Source organism: Pundamilia nyererei, unplaced genomic scaffold (genome assembly GCF_000239375.1).
Source record: "Pundamilia nyererei isolate P.nyererei 1_Seehausen unplaced genomic scaffold, PunNye1.0 scaffold00055, whole genome shotgun sequence".
Lineage (NCBI taxonomy): Eukaryota > Metazoa > Chordata > Actinopteri > Cichliformes > Cichlidae > Pundamilia > Pundamilia nyererei.
The window spans coordinates 2,535,425-2,546,878 of NW_005187456.1; the positions used below are offsets into that span (position 1 = coordinate 2,535,425).

Genomic DNA, 11,454 nt, shown 5'->3' on the forward strand with positions numbered 1-11,454 from the left:
GGGTGAAAAACTTTTTGTTTTTGTTTTTTTGTTTGTTTTTTCAGAACAAATCTGTTTGAGGCAGCAGAGAAAAGATAAAGTAACTTTGTTAAAACATTGACCTTCAAAAAAAAAAAAAACAGCTAATGAAAACACCCACCAGTCCTGATTGGTGGATGACCAGCTCCACCTGCTGATCCGCAGCTGCCTCTGTAGCCATTTTCACACATGCACTGCAGCCCTGATTTGATCTTTTATCCAACAGAAGTGAGAATGCATGACACAGTCAGACTCAACATTAATCTGCTTTTAACCCACCAGCTCAGCAATACAAAGACTATTTGATGTCATATTGTACCGACATGTCAGCAGGGCTACTAATAGTCTGATGCATCCACCACTACAGAGTGGGCATCATTTGTGCTGCCTCCTTCCTCCTGCACCCTTCATGCATCCACTCCGTCTCCCTCACCTAACAACACTAAGTTACATGTAGTGAATAAAACACATCTGATGCAGACTGTTGGCAGCTGTGTGCTACATGAGAAAAAAGCAAACCATGTGTGAGCAACTGGGGCTTAGAACAGTGGAACTGGGAGGATCACCAGGATGCAGGAAGCTGGGTCAGCACTACGAGACACTCAGACTGTCTGTTGTTGGAGCGTTTGACCAAGTTGAAGAACAGTTTATTTACTTGTTCTCTTCTCTGTCACTCAGGACCTTGAAGAATTCTGCTTCAAATTCTGCATAAATCACCTGACTGAGGTGACTCAGACTGCTGCTTTCTGGCAAATTGACGGTAATCTGCTCAAAGATTTCATTTGTCGAGCCAGTCGCTGCGGAGCCTTCAAAAATTGACCACGTCTCAAGGTACAGATTTGGGCTGATGCAAAACACACGGCTGGACTCCAGGAAGGATTTTGCCTAATACATCGTTACCATCAGATGGAGATTTGCACATAATTTCAGTAGAAATCCTTAGATTTACCATCACTGTTAGATTTGTCGTTCATCTTCTTCCAGATTACTTAAATGACTAAAATCAGAGCTGTAAGGTTGCAGCATTGTTCCATAAAGCTGTTACAGTAGCTGTTTCCAACAGTGCCTGACTTTTAACTTACACATTGTGTAAAGTAGGAGCTCAGATTAATGGACAGACATGACAATGCTTGAACTTATTTGTTTTGAACTAAAACTATTCTTGCCAGTTGCCTGTGACGGCTTTACTATTTCTAGTATTCTGTTTAAGTGACCAAGTTACTTGTAGATTTTGCATGTGTACTTTCAGGATGAGTTTACTTCTCTTTACTATAAGAGGTCATCATAGTTTGGATGTCATTTAGATTGAATGGTTTGAAGTATGAGAATCTAAACTTTTTTCTTTTTTTTTTTAATCCTTACAGTATTTAAAGACAGGACACTGAGCCTTAAGCCTTAAAGGCTTGATTAGATCTGTGTAGGTCAACTTCAAGGCTTCCAGTTTTCTGTTTAGATTGTAAGATGGGAACTTGGGTTTAATCTTTACAATTTTTTGCATTTCATTCTTGATTATCAGATTCCATATGTTAGATTGAATTATTATAAGCAGCTAAAGCACCATAATTTATATTTACAGGCAGTTAAACATGCCTGGTTGTCAGTTCACACAAACCAGAAACGTATGAATCCGGTTTAAGGCATGTGACCTTTCTTAGATTTCAGTCTGTATGTTGAAAAGAGAATTTTACAGTATAAGCATTTATAAAGTGGTTTTTGTAACTTCTGCACTACTGCTGTGAATATTTTTGAAATATATTTGAAACTGAGGGTTATAAAGTGCCAGTTAAATTATCTAACCTATGCAAATAAATAAAAACACCTTGATCATCTTATCTGTAAACTTCTCAATGAGACAAAATGGAGAAAGAAAACTGTTTTTTTTGTTTGTTTGTTTTTTAAATCATAGTGAAGTCAGAAAAACAGCACATCAGGTTTTTCTTTGGGGTGCCAGTAAACTAGAACATGTTAACACTTTCTGCAAAAATGAAAAATATAAAATGATCAGAGTATGGAAAAAAAAATATAAAACTGCTCAAGTAACTTAACTTCAAGTGATTAATCCAACACATCTCTGGCATACTGTCATTACCGTCTTAAAACATTTTACTTTTTAAAACTCCTCTTTGATAAATAACATAAGAAAAAACGGACACTATGAACATAGAAATTAAACATTATAGGGTAAACCTTTTTCAGTGTTTTTTTTTTTTTTACAGTTTAAGAATCTTGTGGGATATAGTTTGATATAAATCTTTGTATTGTACAATAATATAGAAAAAAAAGAACAGTCTTGAATTACAAAAAAACAAACATTTTTAGTAACTCAAATACAGCAAAACAAGCAAAAAAACTTGAATCATTTCAGTTAATCACTCAGCTAAAATATCATTCATACTAAGGCCTACTCCATATAAAAGTATAAATTTTTTTTATAAAATGTAATCACAGACAAAAGAACCTAGCTTTAATAGCTAACACTCAGTAGCTGCTCATCAGCTCATTTTCTCAGTGCTGAGACGACATCTTTCATCGCTGCCGCTGCCTTCTGCAGTTCCATTTGTTTTTTCTGTAGCTCTGTAACCACAGTGAACTGTCATTTAGTGCTTACAATAAAAAAGGAGAAACATCTTTTAAAAATGAAACAACAAAAAGTAAAACGACTTAATAGCAATTATTTCTACAGTATGTTTTTTTCCCCCCCCAAACTTCTGAAATAGTTCCCAAAGAGCTTTTAGCTGGAAAATTGGCATTTCAGTAATGCTGTGCACTGTGTCCTTAATAGATTTGCAGAAACGTGACTAGTGGAGGACAAAAACTGTTGCAGGCTTTAAGAGGAAAAAACAACCTGCAGAAGATGAACAGTATCTGAAAGTCACATCATTAAGAAAAAAAACCCAATCAAAGACCTGGCAAAGGACTTGAGAGGTGCATCTGGTCCTGCCATATATCTCTGCAAAGTGTCCAGGAGCTCAGTGACACAAACCCCAGTGTCTAATAATCGTGCCCAGATGTCAGATGGTGTCTAATCAGCCACATTAGGACACAAGTTGGATCAGCCTGTCATTGCAATTTTTAACTTTATTAACTTGATATTTGAATTATGCCCTTATACAGTTGTAGATTTTGGTTTCCACTGACCACTGCTGTTTCATTTTTTTCTCATTGAATTACAGAATATATCAATACACAGTTTCCATGGTATTGTAAATGCTATGAGTATCTATAGGTCATCTGTTGAAACCTCTTGAAATGCTATCAATGAAGCAGACATTAACTTCTGTTAATCAGCCAACTAATACCACACCCCTAGAGCAGTACTGTGTACTTTACCTTCTTGCTGCTTAGCCACAAATTCTGACAATTTTCCAGAAGCTGCCATCACCGACAGTGCAAGATCATATTCTGTGGAGAAAAAAAAATAAAATTTTCACAATCCCCAGTTTAAAACATTAAAAAAGGTCAGACAGAGTCTCATAAGTGTCATGCACCCTTACCCTCCTGGCTGGCCTGATCTGACTGGATTTTGCTGGAGATATTTTTCATCCCATCAAGGAAGTCAGTGAAGATGGCCTCTGTACATCCTGCTGCATTACAGCTTTTCCAGAAGCTGCTGGAGTCAATTTTGGGCTCTGGACTTGAGGGAAGTGCCACAGGAGAGGAAGAGGAGGAGTTAATGGATACACTGGCGCGTTCAGGCGGAGCCAGGGCTGTGGCCGAGCTAGTGCAGGGAGGTGAAGTATGAGACTTCAGGGAGGTGAAGTATGGAGGGGGAGATTTGGACTGGCCAGGAGAGGGAGGGGGTGAGACAGAGGATCCACCGGTGAGTTGACCCGGGGTTTGGACAGCGTTCTGCTTGGGACTGGACCCTAAGAAGAGAGTCAGTTCTATAAGTAATCCCAGCTTTTTATCATTTCAAAACCCTTACTCCTGTCTGATTCTTAAAAAATCTACACATTTCATGCAACAGCAACTTCCTAAGCTTTCTAGATAAGTGTTTGACATGGCACATTTCTTCTTTCTACGTTTTTCAGTGAATGTGTCTTAATAATTTCATTGTGTGCTTTTTCAAACAAAGCTTGCACATAACCTTCACTTTGCGTTTTATAAATGTGAAATACTCTCGTAGCGCGACTTCTTTCTCATTCATAAAAATCATAAAGATTAATCAGCCACAAGATTAAAATCACCTGCCTTAATATTAGATCTGCTTTGTGCCACAGTAACACCTTTGAGCTGTCAAGGCAGGGATTCCACAAGCCCTCAGCAGGTTTCCTGAGGTATCAAGAACTAATATGACAGTAGCAGCTCGTTTAAGCTGCAAGGCAGGGCCTCATGGATGGGTCTCATTTTGTCAGCAGAGCCCATAGATGTGCAATTGTGTTAAACTACTTGCTGAGATCATAAACTCACCAAGAAGTGCTTAAAGTTCTAGAAAACAAATTTTATATTCCTCTTTTTTTGCAATCAGGATAGTCCTTTTTACACCACAAAGCTACTTCCTTCTTTTATATATAGCCTATGGCTGTTGTAACTGCAGTCCCAGGAGGAGAAACCTTACCCTCGTGTTCATCTACGACCGGCTCTACATCTGCATTAACCAGAACATCTTCAGGTGGAGCAGATTCAGTCTGAGGTGAGAGTTCACCAGCTGACATTGTAAGTGACTGGGTCTGTATGCAGATCTTTACGGGAAGCAGCAGACTCTCTGACTCAGCATCCTCAGAAGACAAAGAAAACACATCTCATCACACCTCATATGAATCCCATGCAAAAAAGAGGGATTTCCTTTAGTGACAAAATCTATATATATTTCTCTATATCTATATCTATCCATAGATAGAGAGAGAGATAAAGAGAGAGAGAGATATAGAGATATATATATAGAAGACCAAATCTTCATAGTTCTAAATTACCAAACAAATGTATAACAAAAAAAAGACCATTTATAGCTGCTAAAGACAACAATTAACACAATATCAGAGAACTCACTGATTCTATGATTGTGTCGTCTTCATCATTAAATTCATCCTCAATGCGATTTCCTAAAAGAAGCAGACAAGAGGAGTTTGAAAAAATAAATATTTATATCTTTAAAAAAATATTTAGCAAACTATACACACTGAATCAACAACTGCTTACCTGATAAAGACACAGCAGGACTCTTGGTGTCGCTTCTGTAAAGTGGAGAATATAATTTCAAAAAACGACCCTCTGCTGACATTTTTTTACAGACCAAGAAAAGAAAAAGTATGTATGCAAAAGCCCTTTGGGGAAAACTAAGATTTCACAGGGGATAATTGCATTCATAAGACATGTTTGTGCCTTTTGGTGGTGCTTTGATAGGCTGCAGTTTACTGAAACCTGCAGGTAATTAGCTTTACTGGTTACCTCTGGACAACTTTTCATAATTTTATATACATATAATTTAGAATTACAAATATTAGTGAGACACCCCCCCCCTGCAGAAACCCCTCCAAAACTAGCAAAACCTACCTGATAACCTCAGGCACAGTCTGCCATCACGAGAAGAGAAATCAACACGTGACAGGACAAAGATGAGACTTCAAATTATTAGACATATTCAGCATACAGTGATGTTATTGAAGAATTGATGAATGATTAGGCGTACTTCGAGCTCTGGGACGGAGTATGCATTTTCATCTATATCCGACTCTAATAGGGCGTATATATCCATTGGAGTGTTATTGTCATTGTCAACTATATATATAAGATAAAAGAAAGGGGTTTGTTAGCTAGAGTGATAAGCCCACAGAGGTTACATTTTCTTCCTTTGCAACGGGGTTGACCTGAATTTGAAGAATCGGAGAGTCTCCTCTTCCGGCGAAGCTTAGGTTTCAAGAGGGTCTCCTCCCGCCTGTAACAAAGGTAAGGAATCATCACAGCTGTTTGCAAGGTTTGCACCATTTTTATTGTAACCAACAGGACAAAATTTGCTCTTCTCATTTCTTTATATTGTCAAGCAGAAATGTTATTTTGTTGTTTGTTGTTATTTTTTTAAAGTGATCTTGAGCAATAGCTCTCCAGGCTTTCTGAAGTCTTTCAAAGTTTTGGTTGCTTTATCGCTCATTTCCAGTCCAGTCCTTAAACCTGGGCATTTTCAGATGAATGTTTCTTTTGTTTGTTAAACCCCTTAACACTGATCTATGAATCATTCAAGCTTAAAAAGTGCACTTACCTTAAGGGATAAACCAGTGAACCCATTTGAAATTGTATTTTCAGGCACTTTGTTACTAGCTGCCTGTTGCAAACATGTCACGTCACATCAAGACCTGAGAGATGCATCTGGTCCAGATGATCCATCTACTGTTCACTAAAGCGTCATCAGAAATGGTTTCAGTGTGGCTATCAAAAAGCCATTATTAATGATGCGAAACAGGAAGGAAATTAACAGGTCTTATGGAGTAATGAATTCAAATTGGTAAAATGTTGTCCAGTATGTTTGGAGGAGGTCAGGAGAGAGGGGCAGTCTACACTGATCTGGTGTAGGTCGGTCATAATTTGTGGCTGCATTTCAGCCAGTGGCGTTGGGGATTTTGCCAAAAACGATGGAACATAAATCTAGAAAAGGCAGATTTTCATCCACCATACAATACCACCTGGAAGGTTTCTGATTGGCAAGAAGCCTGGAGAATTATTCCTGTAGAATACATTGACATTTCCAGCTATTCATTCTCTTTTCCTTATCCAATATTGCGGGTCTAAAATAGGCCTATTTCCCATTTCCTAGCAAAATATAAAGAAATGAGCAATGACTTAAGACTATATAGAACCACTTGAGTTCCTGACTTGTTTTGTGGGTGAAAAAAACCCAACTGGGGTTTTAAGTGTGAAGTTGTTTAAAGTAAGAAAGAACGAAGGATCGAACTGTACAGACTTTTAAAATGAGCATTTAAGCTACAATATTAGATATACGGGTGATATTCTAGCCAAAATTCTGAACGTAAAATTATTGTTCAAGACAAAGCGAGCATCCCATACTTACTTGTCACAGTCACTCAACTGTCTCTGTTTAAGCAAAGCAAAGACAAAAAACTGTAAAAATAACAAGCAAACTTGAAAATAGAACTAAAAAACTTTAAGTGACTGTGAACAACACCTTGGAAGAACTACACATTGTACTGTTAGATGAGCTGGAGTCATAGCTGTGTACAGAGGATCCAGCTGCGGTACCTTCTCCTGCCAATTACAAAGCAATTTAGTATTTGGCACAATGGAAAAAAATAACGACTTCATAGTAAATGTCAATCTCTCTGAGCAACACTTACCGTCGGTGTTCTTCTTAAGTGACGCAGGAGCATGTTTGTCACAATATGACCTAAAAACACACATCTGCTAATTACAATGTGATACATAAAAAAAAAAAAAACAGAAAAATTCAACCACAGACAAATAAGTCAAAAAAAGGGGGGAAAAGATGTTTGTAAATACTCACATAACAATGCTATTAGACAAACTTTCCAAGCTGATATTACCTTCTCTCTTCTCACAGGTTAGGCAACATACCTCATGAAAACAAAACGGATTGATTATTTATAACAGAGGAGAACGCACAGACAAATGCACCACATAGCTCGCAGGTTAATGATGATAATCTCTGGCTCCATTCCACTGGTGGAGGTTTCTTCCTGTTAAAAGGGAGTTTTTCCTTCTCACCGTCACCAAATGCTTGCTTATGTGTTACTGTGCACACTTTTACCTTACAATATAAAATACTCTAAAGTGAACGTTGTTGTCCTTTGGTGATACACAAATAAGGCTGAATTGATGATTGATTTTGTAATGGTATCATCAGACTTGTGGTCATGTCTTTGACTGAGTCTGACTCGAGTATGTTCAGCACCCCAACTGCTGATGTAGGAAATCGCACAGACATGCATGTGTAAAGTCTGCGCTTACACTGTTATTTTGCTTAATTCCTCATGGGATTTACTAATTTTGACCCATTTGATTAACTACAGAAATTAACTGTTCGGGTCTGTGTTTATCAGTTAGAGGATTGTTAGCAAATCTTAGTCAATCAACTACCATCTGTGCATTCTTGCGATCCATGCTACATTCCTTCACATAGCAAAATTTGGCCTTTCATTGAAATTACTAAAAAAAACCAAAAAAACAACAACAACAAACCCAAAACTGCAGGATCAAGCTGCTAGAGAGAGATGGGGGCCTCTCCCCCCCAAAAGTCTGTTTTAGTAAATCCATAAATCTAACCTTAGATGGTCCGGGTGTGTTGGGGTTTGGGGAGTTTTTGAGTTTTTTGGAGGTTCTGGGCTTTTTGGTGGAAGAGGCAAACTCATTTGTGGAAGCGCTTTTTTCTGGTCATGAGAAATAAAAATGAAAATCAAAGTCTGTCATACACTGAATAAATAAAGGATAAAAATTCAAAACTTACGTGTTTGCTGCTCAGAGTGAGATGAGCAGTATATCCTGTTAGAAAAACACATAAAACACATTTTTAGACAACTACAATTGTCCCAAGCAGTGCACAGCAGGAGTTTTTATTTTTAGGATAACTGAATATCTTTTTCGACAGGCAATTAAGCAGATCTGTTAAACTGACACATAGCGCCCATGGTCATCATCTTCAATAGTCGTCGCTCCCTCTTTAAGAGCACACGGGTAATGGTAGGACTTTTTGCAGCGTTTGACTTCACACCCAGCAGTGGCTCCCCTTTTCTTACAGTGGTTACAGGTCTAAAGCAAACAAAGGAGTAAGACATTTAAACATTGCTCCCAGTGCGCCCTATACTTTAAATCACACAATTACTAATATATTTACCAGCTTGCTTCCTCGTTTCACCTCATTCAGCACATCCCCCACCGAGAAGCCAAACAGGTCATCGAACTGTGGTGAATCCCGGCAAAAGATACCAGCAGAAAATAACTGGAAATAACAAACAACACAAAATTCACGTGAAGGACATAAATGAGCATGAAGTAGAAAAACGGTAAATGGACCTGGTTCTTATAGAGGGCTTTTCTACTCCACTTTACCACTCAAAGCACTTTATGCAGCATGACTCATTCACCCAAGCACTTTTCTTCTATGCTTAAGTACTTTCTATCCAACATTGGCACTTCAGGGGACACATTGAAGCAATTGGGCCCTGGAGGACTGGACTTGGACTGGAGGAACCGCGATTGAACCCAGGGATTGAACCACCAACCTTCAGATTAGTAGATGGCCTGCTCTACCTCCTGAGCTACATCTACCCTAAACTTGTGAGTTCATAAATATGGCATTTGTCCTAAAGCAACTCAAAAGAGGTTAAGGTAATCCAGGTAAGTATGTGTAAATGCATGTGCTTGTGCAAGTGTCCCCTCTTGAAGTGTTTTTTTTTTTTTTAAGTAATAAAAACATGGCTGTACACTTAGATATAATCAGTTAAAAATAATAGATTTGGTTTATTAGACTAAGTAAGCCAATACTTAAAATTCATAAACTAGCCACCAAATGTCATGTTTCCTCGGTTAAGATCCTCTGCTAAGCCTTGAGTGCAGACACCTTGTGCGTGGCTGTGTCTTCAGTAAATAAAAAAGCATTAGGCTGAGATCAGGTGACTGACTTGACACTAAGTATACTGCTTTGGCAGAACACTTTGGGTCATTATTCATTCACTCTGAGAAGGGCTGTACAATCACTTTGGCAGCATTTGGCTGAATCTGAGCTGAGACTGTAGCTCTGTACTCTTCACCGTTTATCCTGCCGCGTCTATCGGCAATCCCATCATCAGTAAACACTAGTGCTGGCCATGCTCACAACAAAACATAGATAATGTAGTATGCTTCAGCTCACGATGTGCAGGCTCTTTTGCTGACTTTTTTCTGGCAAAGTCTAATCTGACCTTCATGTTCTTGAGTGTAAACCGCGGTGTGCACCTCGTAAACCGTCTGCATCTCCATTCATGAAGAAGTCTCTAGACAATACTACGCCAACTTACTTGTTTACATGTTATCAAGTTGTTTTTTTTCTCTCAACCAAAGAAAGAATTTGTGTGATCACACACTTTAGTTGTCTTCTGTGGTCTTTCAGGCCTTTTGATGCTGCTGGGCCAAAAAGCGATTGCCTTCCAAAAACAATTTCCAGTATTTGCCAAAAAAAAAAATGTATCCCTCATGAATAATATAAAGTTATCTTGAGCCACAAGGTAGAAGCTGCAATCAGTTTTTGGCAAAATGACTTTTATATATCTTTTATTTGTCAACATAAAAAGTCTCAGTGACACTGACAAAAATAGCTTTAAGAGGATCCAGGAGGACAGCAGAACTACATGGAACCCTTGGAAATCAGTTATGGCAGTGTTTTCCTGCTTTTTAAGAACGTACCACCTTCATCTGTATCCACTGTGATGCCATTAGAAGCATATACGGCACAAACTGTGCCGATTAGTGTTAATCGTCGCATTTTAATGTTACAGCTATTGCAACAGAACTCATCTTTAAACTGCTGGAAAGTTTATATGCATGAATCAATTTGTACGTTTATCAAAGGTGGTATAAGGAAATTAAAGGCGTCAGGAAAAATTACTCGTGTGCGTTATTTTTATAACTTTTCCACACTTCTTGTCCACAGTTACGTTGTGGACACCGCTGCACTGAGCGGTGAATCACGTCCTCGTCGTTACACACGAAATAAAGACGAAGAACAAAAGAAGCGTGCTTGTATTTACCAGGCAGTTCTGGTGAGCCGTGACTTCATCTTTAGTCGACAAGGTTCCGGTTATCTTCGTCTCTTTGGATCGCTGACAAAGTATGCAGGCCACTCTGCTATTGCTCATTTTTTACCGACAAACACACCGCTTCCACTTTTTCTATCAGGCTTGCTCGCATGCGTCCATGTTGAATCAGCGCTGCTATTCAAAAACGATTTCTTATCTACTTCGCCGCCCATTTCTTTGGGGTTGCCAGGTTCTATCAGAAACATCCTCCTTTCAGTCACCACCGCATGGAAACGCATTTCAGTCGACGGAGAGAGAAACTGATGCGAAATTGCGACTAATATCCATCTTCTTTGGATAACTATTTTTAGGTTACCTTCACTTTAATACCCGACAAGAAAAAAAACTAACTAACCTTTGGCTGCTCACCAAATAAGATTCATTATCGGCTTATTATTTCCGGTGAATATAGAGCTATGATATTAATCGATAATAATACAATATTTAGTATTTTTTAAAGTTTTAAAAAAAAAAAATAAGAAAAAAAAAGGTCCCCGGCCGGGGAAAAAAAAGTGGAGGCAAAAGCAACCTACATTGCAACCTATATTAGCTCACGGTTCAACCCATTGTCTAAGGAAATGATCCTTAATCCTGGAAAAACTAGTCCATGCATTCATCTTTAGTAGGCTTGATTACTGTAACAGCATCTTTACAGGTCTACCTAAAAAATCAGTCAGACAACTACAGCTCATTCAGA

The 11,454-nt window shown here is 38.4% G+C and overlaps 2 protein-coding genes across 3 annotated transcripts in view; one reads left to right on the forward strand and one right to left on the reverse strand.

Annotated features, from left to right (window-relative positions):
* The window catches only part of LOC102198436 (RCC1 and BTB domain-containing protein 1-like), a 14,611-nt gene extending 12,869 nt beyond the window's left edge, over positions 1-1,742 (forward strand). Inside the window, exon 12 of the mRNA XM_005733870.1 lies at positions 697-1,742. Within this exon, the coding sequence (XP_005733927.1) occupies positions 697-837 (141 nt within the window). The 3' untranslated portion in view covers positions 838-1,742. The remainder of the gene's footprint in view (positions 1-696) is intronic.
* Positions 1,743-1,905: 163 nt separating this feature from the next.
* On the reverse strand, positions 1,906-10,942 carry phf11 (PHD finger protein 11). 2 transcript variants are annotated; one of them, XM_005733872.2, is made up of 18 exons: positions 10,710-10,942; positions 8,819-8,923; positions 8,600-8,733; positions 8,432-8,466; positions 8,251-8,354; positions 7,472-7,542; positions 7,305-7,354; positions 7,136-7,215; positions 7,022-7,044; positions 5,826-5,893; positions 5,648-5,736; positions 5,512-5,531; positions 5,158-5,192; positions 5,008-5,060; positions 4,577-4,736; positions 3,513-3,884; positions 3,349-3,420; positions 1,906-2,592 (listed from the first exon to the last, which is right to left on the reverse strand). In XM_005733872.2, the coding sequence occupies exons 1-18, from the start codon at positions 10,815-10,817 to the stop codon at positions 2,516-2,518; spliced, it is 1,656 nt and encodes a 551-aa protein (XP_005733929.1). In that variant the 5' UTR covers positions 10,818-10,942; the 3' UTR covers positions 1,906-2,515. The 2 variants fall into 2 exon arrangements, with proteins under 2 accessions (XP_005733929.1, XP_005733930.1); XM_005733873.2 differs by lacking the exon at positions 7,472-7,542 and having other exon boundaries at positions 7,305-7,314.
* Positions 10,943-11,454: the final 512 nt, after the last annotated feature.